This window comes from Ovis canadensis, chromosome 1 (genome assembly GCF_042477335.2).
Source record: "Ovis canadensis isolate MfBH-ARS-UI-01 breed Bighorn chromosome 1, ARS-UI_OviCan_v2, whole genome shotgun sequence".
Taxonomy (NCBI): domain Eukaryota; kingdom Metazoa; phylum Chordata; class Mammalia; order Artiodactyla; family Bovidae; genus Ovis; species Ovis canadensis.
The window spans coordinates 145205361-145219413 of record NC_091245.1 but is presented as its reverse complement, the minus strand read 5'-3'; the positions used below and the strand labels follow the sequence as shown (position 1 = coordinate 145219413).

The window sequence follows — 14053 nt, the reverse complement described above, 5'->3', positions numbered from 1 at the left end:
GCTCAGTTGTGTCTGACTCTTTGCGACTCCATGAATTGCAGAGCCTAATAGCACCACCAGAAGAGGCAGAGAGCTTAACAGATAGATCAGGGAAAGAGTCTTCCAAAGTGGACCCTGCTAATAACAACGTCGTCCCAGGGTGACTGTTGGAAGATGTCAAAAGAGATCTAAATAGGTGGAAAGACACTTTATGCTCACAGATTGGAAGATTCAATTTTATTTAAACGGCAATACTCCTTATTTGATCTAAACAAATTCAATACAATCCCTATCAAAATTCTGAGTATCATTTTGCAGAAATTGATAGCCTTATCCTAAAAGGCACATGTAAAGTTAAGAAATCAACCATATCTAAAACAATCTTGAAAAAGAAAAACAAATTTAGAAGATTTACATTCTCTGATTTCGAAAATGCCTACAAAGCTATAGTGATCAAAATTGTGTGATACTGTCGATTCTTTACTGTCTGAGCCATCAGGGAAGTCCAGTTGGCATAGGATAATCATATAAATCAATGGAAGAGAACTGAAAGTCCAGAAATGAACCTCCACATTTACATTCAGCTGGCTTCATACCCTCATATTGCATGTATGGCAATAGCCAAACCAAATATTCATTGGTTGTCTACCTTGTTTTTGATGAGTGAGAACAATAACAAAGTTCATAGCACAGTTACTCATAACAGCTAAAAATGAACACAACCCAAACATCCACCAACAGATAAATTCTGGCATAGACATACAGTGGGGAATTATTCAGCAATAATAGAGAGGAAAGTACTGATACATGCTACAACATGGATAAACCTTGAAAACCTCAAGCTTAAGTGAATAAAGCCATTCATGAAAGATCATGTATTGTGTGATTCTATTTATATGAAATGTCCAGAACAGATAAATCTACAGCCAGAAACAATATTAGCTATCTAGCGACTCTATGAATATACTAAAAATCAATGAATTGTACACTAAATGGGTAAATTGTACAGTATGTGAATTACATCTCCATGAATCTATTGCATGTTTAGAAAAGAAAAAGAATAAGAGTGAGAGAAAGAGAGGAAAGAGGAAAGGGAAGGAAGGGAGGAAGGAAATCAGGTAAGTCAGATGGTGTGTTTGTGCTCCGGCTTTTATTCCTGTTTTGGTAAGACTTCACTCGGTGATGATCAGAAACAATTCCTAAGTACCACATTGTCCCAGTCATGTAGTTACATCAATGTCACTGTTATTTTAGAAAGCTGCACTTTGACTATTCAAAGCCAACTACTGGCTTCTGAGAAACTGTCTCACATTACTATTAGTTATAATTTGGAACAAAAGCAAGTCCTAGAATTCAACTGTAGCATGATCACCTCACCCTCACTGTTTTGCTCATTAAGGCCAGTTGGGTAAATAAGCATGTTTTGATGGTGTTAGGCTGGCTGTTTGGTTTGGTTTTAGGGGAAATGTTCATAAGCCTCTTATCACTCTATATTTCCTTGTCTGATACCCCAGTTCCATAAGTCTACCTTACCCAAGGATGAAGAGACAAATAAAAACAAAACACACACCTGATTTTAAATATCCAGACTCACAAGAAACTCACCTTTGATGAGAGTAAAAGTATGATTATATTCTATTAACATAGTTCACATTAGAAGCTTTCTTGATTTGCTTAAGCTAGACAGGAGCTCATAGTAGAGAACAGCTTAGGGAGGGTCCCCTCTTTCTTAGCAAAACTAGGGACACTGTGCTTCAAACATCTGCCCCGCTTCTAAATACATCTAGCTTTCCCCACAATTTCTCTAATTACAAAAACATTCACTTAAAAATGTCCCCTTTGTTTTTTTCCCCCATAGCCTTTTATCAAATAGAAATCATGAGTCATCAGTCCTACTTGGCTAGGGAAAGGGAACTATTTCATCTCCACTGAAAGCTAATCTCTTTATCCTAAAAATGCTCTATATTTGTTTTTCCCACTGCCATTTGGACATATAATGAGTAATTTCATCTAAGACTTTATTCTTTCGTTTGGGGATTGGAAACGCTAAGTGTGATTTTTCTGGACAAATAAAACGCAAGTTAAAAAAAGTTTATTAGTTTCATTTTGTTATCAGAATAAAGGGAAATTATCTCTCAGCCCCCTTCCACACATATGAAAGAGAGGACCTGTTGTCACAGCGACACAGCATACCTTCATTAAGCACCTGCTGAATCACTGAGCATTTGTATTACTTTTCCGATACTCTTAGAACCTGGTAATGGGTCTTCTAGGTACATTGCCACTGTTAGCCCTCTGATGAATGTGAACATGCGTGCCAGTGGACTAGTCCACATGTGGCTCCAGTCGCTTGCATTTCTACACCCATAGAGACCCAGATTTCCTTGAGGATCTGAAATAGCCTAATGCTAAATCAGATCCCACCCTGATGAGGATCTTATCATCAAGGAGTTAGTTGTACCATACTCATCAAGAGAGCATGTTCTGCCTGGTTTTGATTCTTGAGGTTCAGGAGAGTTTGTGTGCGTGTGTTAGTTGCTCAGTCATGTCCAACTCTTTGAGATCTCATGGACTGCAGCCCACCAGGCTCCTCTGTCCATGGGATTCTCCAGGCAAGAATACTGGAGTGGGTTGTCACTTCCTTCTCCACTTAGGGAGAGTTTAGTCCTCTGCAACATAAACATATTTATGATTGGCAGGAAAGGCCATGGATTCTTGCCTCAAGTCTATGTCAGTGTGATGTTTGGAAGGTTTGACAGCTTTTGCTAAAGGTAAAAATTCTAAGAAGCTTACTGCTCTTTGTAAGAAGATATGTTACAAAAGGTAATTAGACCTACATTGGCAAAAATGCCTAAGTTCCCTTCCCATTCTCAAAACCCAGCTCTTCTTGTCAGGAATTCCTCATCTGATAATCCAGATTAGACAGAATGCTTGGCTTGGCTTATGGAGATCATGAGCCTTAGGGCTAGAGGTGGCCTGGAAGACTGGGCATTGCTTCTGGGAAACACATGAAGCTCTTTGGCCAAAACTTTGGCCACCTGATGCAAAGAGCAAACTCACTGGAAAAGACCATATTGGGAAAGACTGAAGGCAAAAGAAGGGGTGACCGAGGATGAGGTGGATGGATGGCATCATTGACTTGATGACATGAATCTGAACAAACTTGGGAAGACAGTGGAGGACAGAGGATCCTTGGCATGCTGCAGTCTACGGGTGCAAAGAGTCAGACACACCTTAGCGACTGAGCAACAAACCACCTTGTTGTAACTGCTCTTTCCCAGTCCAGGGCAGGGGAGGCAGCTTCACATTTTTTGTGTGAGGAGAAATCACTTTTCATTGATTCATTGACTGAGCATACATTTACCAAGCAACTGCTTTATATTAGGATTTGAACACACTTCACACTTCTTGCCTTTAGACAAGCGGTCTGAAGAACACATTGCCTGGTGGAATCATGGAGGGTTCTTTGAAAAGGTAGGTTTTAAAGACAAATACACATTTACAAGGCTAAGGATGGGGAGAAGAGGGCAAAGAGAGGAGGTATTTTAGGCAGAGAATGTCACATGGTTTAAGGTGCTGATACCGAGTAGGCAGATGTGCTCAGGAAATTGAATTCTTATGAGAAGGTTTGAACACTATAATGATTGGTGGTGATGGGCAGAGAGGTGCTTAATTGTGGGAGAATGAGTTGAAACTGAACATGCAGGCAGGGTCAGAAGTCAGGGGCACCCAACAAGATGCAGCAAAGCTTCAGGGCACATCCAATTGGGTGCCACGAGTCTTGGAAGGATTTGCAGGCTGTGGGGAGATTGGCTCCAGTGAGCCAGAGATAACCCTTCTAGTCCTCGGAGAAAACTTTCTAATTACAAGAAAAGTCATTTCACTGTTCTGAGGCTTCCCCAGATGGCACAGTGGTAAAGAATCTGCCTGCAATGCAGGAGACATAAGAGATGTAGGTTTGATCCCTGGTCTGGAAGATCCCCTGAAGTAGAAAATGGCAACCCATTCCAGTATTCTTGCTTGGAAAATCCCATGGACAGAGGAGCCTGGTGGGCTGTAGCCCATGTGGGCATGTAGTCCATGGAGTCACAAAGAGTTGGGCATGACTTAGCAATCCAACATCTCAGTTTTATCCTAAATGACCATTTCGTATCAGTTAGCTAGGGAAAAGCACAATTTCAGACAACATACCGACGCTGAAGGTCTACTCTGGGGCCCCACTGGTGTTCAAAAACTACAGGCCATGAAACCCCTGCAATATTAGGCCATTTCCTTTTCCAGGTGTGACCTCAGAGGTGAATGCATATCAGCAAAAAGAGCAAAATGGATAGCCTAAAAGGATCATAAATTTTTCTTGAAGTTCAAAGCACTTACCTCATGAAGTTTAGTAAAAGCAAAGATTGGAAAACAGAAGGTTCTCTAGGTCTTTGTCAGTAAGAACTTTAAAAGCTGTTCCGAATGGCTGAGAAACCCTCTTCTGACTACCGTATACTACTTTAAAATTTGACTATTGTTCAAAAGGCTTACGTATTTACTTTTAGATGCTCAAATAAGGGCATCAGCACTTCTCCAGGACTAGTTGATGGGATCTGAATTTTATTTCCAATTATCCTGCTACCAACTAAAGAGTACATTAACTCTGGTTTTTCAGAGCAGGGGTCTTGAACTTACCTATGGAGATGGAATTTTTAGTATGTTGTAAACATTATTATGCCAACCAATTTGAGAAATCTAGTAGTGAATTAATGCTAAATGAGGTCAACAGATTTCCTCCACCAACCATTAAAAGGTGCTAATGTCAGATACTTCTTAAGCTTGATGGAATAAACGAAAAGTGGCATGCTTAACATTTAAAACCTATTTTTTGTAACCAAATGGGTCATTTGGTGACAGCAGTGGTAGGGAAAAAAAAAAAAAAAAAAAGAACTTTTTCAAAATTATGTCTTTCTTTGTAAAGGAGAGTTCTACATTAAGAAGCTTGAAATAGAACTTGGCAGAGTGTGGGTGATCATAATCTGATTAGATTATTAAAAGTCATTGGCACTAATTTATAGTCAAGAAGAATTACTAACGGGTGGTTTTTATTACATGATGTACTTATGCCTTTTCACTGTTTAAATCAATAAACAAAACATGGCTATGCATCTCCGGTTCTGATGATAGTGTCTGTATAGACAGCAGGGCATAACTTTTCAACATTTTAATTATGTAGACCAGTTTTATGTATTTCCATTACTTGGATATTATTTTAGACAATGTTTATAAACTTGTTAGGGAGGAGCTGCAAAATTTTCAGATATTAATTTGAAATTTTAATATGCCTATTTAGTGTCAGAAAACACAGATTCATCTTTGGGAAAATGCCTTTCTCTTAAATTATTATTAATGTATTTGTAAAAGTAACTTCCCTCCTCCAAGGTCATCCATTCACAAGTATAGAGGTTTTTTTCCCCTTTTTCTAAATAAACTGATTTCTATTACTTACTATGCACATACATTGCTTATCACTCTCAACTCCTCACTACCTATATACATATATTAACAGCATATAGTTATTTGATATATACATGTGTACATACACATATTCATTTTTGCAAAATGTTCGAAGACTTTTATTAAAAAAAAATTCAATGCCCATTGAAACTTGGATAAAAACCTAATAACATCTTATCTTACAACAAGTTTGTATCAAATCAATTTTATTTTTGAACACTGTACAAAGTTTTTCCCACTTTAAAAATCCATGATGACTATCCAGTTACACAAGAAAACAGAACCAAGGGTGGGTAGGCCAGGCTGTAAGCTGATGGTCTTTCTGAGCTACACTTCCATTGCCCTGTCTCTAGATACATTAACTCTAAGGCCATCTTTTCTTTTTTTTTTTCTTTATTTTTCCAAGAACGGAAAAGCATTCTCGAAGACTTGCTATTCTCATGACCAGAGACTTATTACATTTATGAAAAATCTGGAAGTCAGAGAGAGCCCAAAAAGTAACAATCATTTCAAGCCAGAGACAATGAATTTTTTCCTTCATTTATTCAAAGTCACTGCAGGAAGTAAACACTAAAAGATTAAAAAACAAAACAAAAAAATTCACACTGCAGTATGTACAATTCCATGACATCATATGAAGAAATTAAATTTCTAATAAAAATGACAAATTATATTACTGAGCAGACTGCATCAAAATTGGTTGTGTAAACCCCAGAATTCATACCATGAATGGTAGTGTGCCTATATTCCAGTACCCTGGAACACTCCTGGTATATGTTTCCAATGGGATTAAAAAATTCATGAAAGTAGTTGTGTGAACTCTTTATTTTGAAAAGTGGTTGACTTGATTTAAAAAGTTTTAAGACCCTTGGATTCAAAGCATTCTTCCACAAAGCTTAAACCACAGAAGTCGTGTCCAGAAATGGAATACTGTTATGTTGGGATGAACATCTGATCTGACTTGTTAAGACATTTTACCAAATGCACAGATGCACAGGGTCCCCCATGCACTTTTCATGCAGCAGGTAATCACAACTTAAATAAAAGGCTTATTCTATACATTTGTCCAGACTTGCAACTGTATACATACATGCACAATTTTTAAACCTGTCTGATTATATTTACACTTGTACATGGAATATACAGAAACCAAAGAGATTAAAAGGCTTTTCTGTTGTATTAGAACAATACAAAATATGTATTTTTTCATTAAGGAAATCACTATTTACATCACCTTTAAAAACCAATTTTAACATCTTCATGTAACAAGTCAATATATATATATACATATTATATATATATATATAAAATATATACTCTCACCGGTTTACTCTTCTGTAAGATGCAGCAGAGAGCAAACAGGTAATGCTACCTTACTGATGTCAATGAGAGCTGTAGTACCCTTTCACAAGTGACTTTGTTAGGAAGAAATTGTCTAGATATCTAAAATAGTCCTTGAAAATGTGTATATGTGCATCCTTGTATCTACATATGCATAAACGAAGTGCATTTAGGGATGTATGCCCTTTCTCAGCACTCTTCTTTAAGATCATACTAAACTCAAATTGGGGACACTCTCTAGTATCAGAACAGCCTTCTTCCTGGTCAGGTTTATCTATATATGACATATCTTCATTTCTTTGACTGCTGACAATAACCACCACCAAAAGACAACCAACCAACCAACCAAAGGAATGAAAAAAAAAAAAAAAACAATGTTGGCCCTTGATCTTCTTTTTCCTGACCTAAATTTCACTCCCTTGTAAAAGCCCATTTTCCCCTAACCAAGGGGGAACATTGGTAATTTTTCTAGCATACTTCTAAGGCTCTAGAACTTTCATAATGGCAGAAAAAAAAAATGACTTGTTTAAAAGCTTATATAGTGTAGACAGTAAGACTGTCACAGAATAAAGATGGGATGCAGATGAATATCTTCACTGGCCAGTGGAATTTTCAAGACATGGCATAATATTCACTCCTATTATTTTTTAATATATTCAGTAATTATTTACAAATCATTCTGAGAAAAAATAATCATTTAGGGTTTTAGATCATATTAGGAAATAACGCCCATTTTTGATATAAAAATCTTAGAAACAACTTCAAGTAGAACAATTTCAAATAGATTTTCTTCTAATTAATAGTTGATTATATAACAGTTTTTTGGTAGGTCAGTTGCTACCTGGGTTCACAATTAAAACCAAATCTATCTGGTGAACGAATTGCGGATGGTAAAAAATGAACTGAAAAACACGGATGTGTTTCAAGACAGAAACCCCATGTGGTTCAATAATAAATTAAGTTCTTCTATGAAAACATCAATGTGTCCTTTTAATCACTATTTTAAAATAACAGATCTGATGGAGTGACTGTGTACAACTCTGCCATGTGTATGTGCCCTTTACTTTTTTGTTTAAGCGGTCTGAGTTTAGTGCCTCCCTTGGGTGTGAAGTATGTATTTTCATCTTTGTCAGCACTGTTCTTAGGACAATGGTTTTCACAGAAGTTAAGGATGTATTCAGGAGGAGTTGCCAAACCATCCTGGAATCACCTGAGTTTGGTAAGTGGCCCTGTTATTCCATCCCTAAGGCTAATTAAGTAGATGTTACTCTTTAGAACACACAAGTAATCACATATTTTTCCTGAGATGTTGAGCCAGATATGAAAGTTGTCCCCTCCACCCGATTTTTTTTTTTTTGTCATAAAAAGTATTCGGAACCCGATTTCCAAAGACATAACAGTAATAATATGAAGTACAATATTGCAAATTTTGAGTTGATGTGTGACTATATTGGGGAAAATATAGGCATCAAATAGTTTGTTTACAATCCTGTTTTCTGAGAAAAGTCACAAGCAGTAGTTTCAATTTTCAAAACCCAAATTTCAGTGTGCAGAAGAAACACCTAGGGAGTGTATTAAGATGCAGAAGGAAGACTCCCAGGTCCACTCAGTAGAGAATTCTTGTTTGGTAGATCGGAGCTGCTGCCTGGGAATCTGCATTTTAAAGCAAGTGCTCTGGATGATGCTAATGCAGGTGGTCTGAGTCCAGCTTTAAGAAACCCTGGTCGTCAGACTCACAGGTACCACAGAAATGGTGAGAAGTGGCTTTTATAAGACATGGTGAAAACTGTCCAAAGAAAAGCCATTTTGCTAGTTAAAAACAACTTATTTCAGTTATTTAGGAAACCATCTGAAGATAAATGTTAACTCTCCTAATTCTGTAAAAGGAGGAATATTAATTTAGTAAAGTAGTTAAAATACAAAAATGGAAATCTGCCTTTTTTTAAGATCTATCAAACTTCCACCAATTGTAATCAATTTTTACCAAGTAGTACAAGGTTTAAAGAAATACAGAATATTGAAAAGGATCGGGGAAGCCCAGACACATTGAGGAATCACAAAACCCCTTTCAATAGTCAAAAATAATTTTTTTTTAGCAAAAGTGAAAAATGTAAGCATATATTTTTCTAATTGTTTTGGAATTGAATGAAAAATGAAACAGCACTAGGTTTTTTAATTCAATAATTACCCTTTAAAGAGTTATTATTTAGTAATGTGGACTTTAAAAAACGTGTTATATAGGTTGCTTCTGAAAAGCAAAATCAAGTCCTCTAATAAAGGCAGCAATGCATTAATCTGCTGGATGGAGATTTATATTTTAATTTATGCCTAGTATCTGTGATTAAAAAAAGAATTATCATTCATGGGCTACTCACAGTTGTTGTCTGATGCATACAGAAGGTGTCAAACAACCAATTGCTAGTTCAGCAGCTTCCTCATGACATTTAACATGAAGCAAAAAGTAGTCTGCATATTTAAACATCACCATTAACCAATACTTTTCAAAACGAAAAAGTTTCAATTATACCATGCTTTTCTCAAATCATGCGCTTATTTATACAGATCTCAAGTTCATTAGTTTTAAAAAGATCCAAAGTTGGGTGGCAGGTCCATTTTATTCTGATTCCTTTTTTATTGTTAGCATGTTTCCCAGAAGTCCATAAACTTCTCCGTTTGCACTGTGTGGGCGAGAAGCATTATTGCCCATATGGCTATTATAAGTGCTCCTTAAATTAAAGAAAGAAGCTTTAGTTTCTGCAGCAGGAAGTAACTCTTCTTTGATTGTAACCTGTGAGATACTTTCAGCAGATGAAGGCTCCCTCCAAATGTCCCTGTCCTGTGTTTCTCGACTGGTAACAGAATTGCCTCCTTTCTGGAGCATGTAATAGAGTATTGGGTTAGTTTTGGTCAGTCTTGGAGAGTCTTTCTCATACTCATTCTTGTCCACATCTGTTATCACCCACTTAATGGGTCCTTTCTCACTGGGCATGGAACACCCGTTCACAAGCCCAGCTTCTGGTCTAGACCCTGTGCAGCCCAAGTGCTCAGGGAAAGGAGGACTCAGGGCGGCCCTTCCGACACCTGGGTATGGAAAGGTCCTGCTGTCCATGCAACCGCCGGGCTGAGTGGCACCGTACATCAGTCCGTTTAGAGAAGCAATGCTGAATTCAGGCTTGCTGTTGGTCACACTGCTTCTGTGTCCTTTCTTTTTACTGTCAGCCACAGAGTTACTCCTGTGCTGAGACAAATCTCTCACGCAGTTTTCTGAGAGAAGCAGCTGTTTCAGGACGTTGAAGCTTTTGCTCTCTCTGGTCCAATTCCTGGGTTCACTTTCGCTGGCTGAACCGTGACTGGCAGGATGTTTAAATTCAAGATCACTTCTGCTAAGTTTCAGCTCTTGCTGGTTAAGCAAGGACCCGTACAGCACCTCCGGAGCACTGTGACTGTTTGCAGCATCGACTGTGTTACTTTTTGTCTTTTTAAAGGGGTTTTCTAATGGCTCGCTGTAAAGCTTCCTTTTCTTAGGGACCATGCAAAGGTTCTTCGATTCTACAAGTGTCAGTTCACTGTTCCTGTGACTGCTGTCCAGCTCATCAGCCAGGTGACTGTCTTGATTTTGTCTCAGCAATCGGCTTAGCAGACCGTTCTTTGAGAAAGAAAAATCCTGAGGTGAGCCAGGCTCTGGATTCAAGTCCTCAGATGCTGGTAAGGCAGGTGCGCTTCTCTGCATGGGAGGGGCCGTCCCTAAGAAGGGGGCACCCGGAGACTCGTGGCTCAAGTGCATGCCCGCGCCATGCGGATGCAAGTCATCACAAGGCTCAGATTTTATTTTCACCATCAGTATTTGTTCACTTAAAGCTCTATCTGTATGTTCCTGAGTGCTCTCATCTCTTAAGGGCATCTTCTCTTTCTTTTCAGTCTTCCCTTTGTTGGGATTTCCCAGCAGTAACTGGAGGACGGTGCGCCTTTCAAGCAGATTTTCTATTTCAGACCCAGAGAGTCCTGGTTCAGGACCTATTGTGTGACTGCTGAATGCTTTCTGCTCTTCAACTGCACTTGTTTTATTGGCTAGCAGAGGGCTATTCAGTCTATCAATCATACCTGGAGGTTTATCTGTGTTTACACTCAGCAGCTGTTTACTGGGTCTCTGCTCTTCCCCTGACACGGAAGACTGCATTCCACATTGCGCTAAATTTTGTAACAGTTTACTGGCACTGAACGTGGCCGAGTTTTGTGCACCTTCATTGTGCATGGCTTTCTCCCCCTGCGATTCTTTGCTTTTTGTAAGGTCCATCAGGTGGCTCGAGGTGGTATTCGCTGGCTTTTCGGGCTGGGGGCCACAGGCATATGGTGGGGAATTCCATTTGATGACCAGAGAGTGTTGGGAAAGGTTGATGGGAGAGTCGGCTTTGGTGGATGCAAGCAGTGGTGGAGTGCTCACAGGAGTAGTCCTGTTGGTGCTGGGGCTCTCTATTACAGACGTCCGGGTGTAATTCTGTGTGCTGAACTTTGTCTCATCGCTGTGTGCTTCCTGAGGGCTGCTGTTTCTTTCCATGTTTTCTTCATTCTTATGGCCAAGCAGCAACTGAAGAAGGGTTACCTTCTGGTGCGAATTTAGCTTAGAATTCTTTGAGGTATCTTGATCTTCTTTGACGTCAACTTCGGGGACTTTTGGATCCCAAGTGTTTAGCAAGGACTGAGTTAAGTTATCCAGAGAAACAGGCTGGTCGGGTTCGGGTTTTTCTATCCTGTGTTTGCAAGACAAGTCTATGGGCACACAGCTGGAGTAAGAACTTTCATCACCACTGCTCTCATCGGTGAAGCTAGGATTGGGATCTGAGTACTCATCAATGGTCGTAGGCGTGCTGCCCTCCTCAAAAATGCTTCCTCTCTCACTGTGACTGTGTCCGTTCATCGGCTTAGGTATGGTCTGGCTTTTAAGAAGATGTAAAAGCAAACTGTTATTAGCAGCCTGTTTTATATTGTTTCTTTCCAGGGAGTTCTTATAGCCTGCATTTTTGGGGGAAGAAGGGACAATACCCACTGGATTCTGAAATGCTGTACTTTTGCTAGCCATTAGTTTGTTTGATGATGCTCTTGCCTGACCATTAAGATGGCCTGATATGCCTTTTGAGAGCTGGAAACTGCCCATGTCCTTCTGGCCATTTTCTTGTAATCTGGCCATGGCAGCAAGTCTTTCGCTTGCTGCCTGATTTGCATTTTGTGTTTTTAAAGCATGTTCCCGAGAATACTGCTGTAAATGGGCTTCGCTGGAGAGAAGTAGTGCTAGTTGGCTACAGGCAACACTGGGTTTGGGTGAAGTGGCAGGACTAGCCCTTTTCTCCACCATGCTTGCGACAGCCTGTAATCTTGCAGCACACGACAAGGGTTCGCTCATGACCTTTGTTCCGCCCTGCCCCATGTGATGAGGTGACTCTATGAACCTATCTCTGATAAGGGTTTTCGTGACATCAGGGACATTGGTATCAGGCTTTTGATCTTTAGCTTTGCTTTTCTTCAACAGAGTTTTTAAGTGACTCGATGCAACTCCATAGCACCTTAAATCTTTCTCCACTTTTAAAGAATTATGACTCAGGGCGTACCCTTGCTCCTTGAGGCTCTGCCTAATTTGTTGTGACAGGGCAACAGTCTGCAGCCGAGAGCTGAACGACTGAAGCAGAGAGGCCAGTACCTTGCTGTCCTGTTTGCCTTTAGGTGCACTGTCAGCCATGCCAGCCAGCAGAGCCTCCTTCTTTACATTTAGATTTACGATGGAATCAGACAGCCTCTTCCGCTTCGCTGCATTCCAGTCCTCAGAAGACTGCAAGAGTCTGGCTTTTTTGAGGTGCAGCATGCCAGATCCCTGATACGTGTGTGTGCTGAGAACTGGACCATTACGCTGACAGGTGGGAAACGCGCTACCAGAAATGTTAAAGTTCTGATCATCTTCATTACGCCCAGCAGACGCTTTGTCGACGGCAGTACCTGACCCCTCTGCTGCCTGATGCATTAGTAATCCTTCTAGGTAAGTTAGAACAATAGAATCCTGGTGCACATCAGAGCCAAGCTCTTCTCCATGAGTCATGTTCAATAGAAGTGTTCACGAGGGCTCGGTTTCTATTCACTTTGAGGAATGGTTTTTTGTGGGGAAGTGAGATGTAACTTCAATAAGCGAGTGTTGGTGTATCACCTTCCACAGTAATTAGACAGAGGTATGCGGTTCCATTCTGACCAGGATTATTGCTGGCTGGCAATGATGAGACAAAAGGTAGGCAGACTATGACGTAATCTGACCTCAGAGCTGGGAACTCAAACAAGAAACAGCAGCAGAATTCCTCTACACACAGAGCTGCGGTGGCAAGCAGACAAAATCCTCAGTGAATATACTGCTTTTCCTTCTTCATCTTCCGTTCCCCGGTAAACGCAAATATCAGTGTTCTAAAAAAATAAATAGAAAAGTTAAGAAGATGAATTAGAATTATGCTATGATACCTGTAGGCAAAAAATACAGCACTTGTAAGTGTCTATGTGGGTGTATATATATATACATATATACAATATACATATGTATGCATTGCAGAGCTTCCTTATTATTTATTGTCATTCTATTAAGTTGGAAGTCTCTACTGGAAATCCTATGGATTAATCCATATTGTTAAAATGATCTAATCAGTTAGAGAAAATACTTTAATGTTCTGTAACTGTCTTACAAAGCCCACCCAGTTTTTGAATTTTCATAAACACCTTTCTGCAAAGCGATATGAATGGTGAGTTTCTTCTGCAGCACCACAGCTCTATGAGGGGCTGGAATGAGCTTCCTTATATTACTAGGAGCTTTGGAAGGAAGAAGAGAAGTGCAAAAACAGGAAAAGGGATCCTTGTGATGTGGACTCATCAAATGAGTTTGATGTGGGGTTGAGCATCAAAAGAATCGACGCTTTCGAACTGTGGTGTTGGAGAAGACTCTTGAGAGTCCCTTGGACTGCAAGGAGATCCAGCTAGTCCATCCTAAAGGAGATCAGTCCTGGGTGTTCATTGGAAGGACTTAGGTTGAAGCTGAAACTCCAATACTTTGGCGACCTGATGCAAAGAACTGACTCATTGGAAAAGACCCTGATACTGGGAAAGATTGAGGGCAGGAGGAGAAGGGGACGACAGAGGATGAGATGGCTGGATGGTATCACCGGCTCAACGGACATGAGTTTGGGTAAACTCTAGGAGTTGGTGATGGACAGGGAGG

At 39.8% G+C, this 14053-nt stretch overlaps 1 protein-coding gene across 1 annotated transcript; it reads right to left on the bottom strand.

The window, feature by feature from the left end:
* Positions 1 to 8946: 8946 nt before the first annotated feature.
* Positions 8947 to 13235, bottom strand: NRIP1 (nuclear receptor interacting protein 1). Its single transcript, XM_069578389.1, has one exon. It carries the CDS (start codon positions 12896 to 12898, stop codon positions 9428 to 9430), a length of 3471 nt encoding a protein of 1156 aa, XP_069434490.1. The 5' UTR covers positions 12899 to 13235; the 3' UTR covers positions 8947 to 9427.
* Positions 13236 to 14053: the final 818 nt, after the last annotated feature.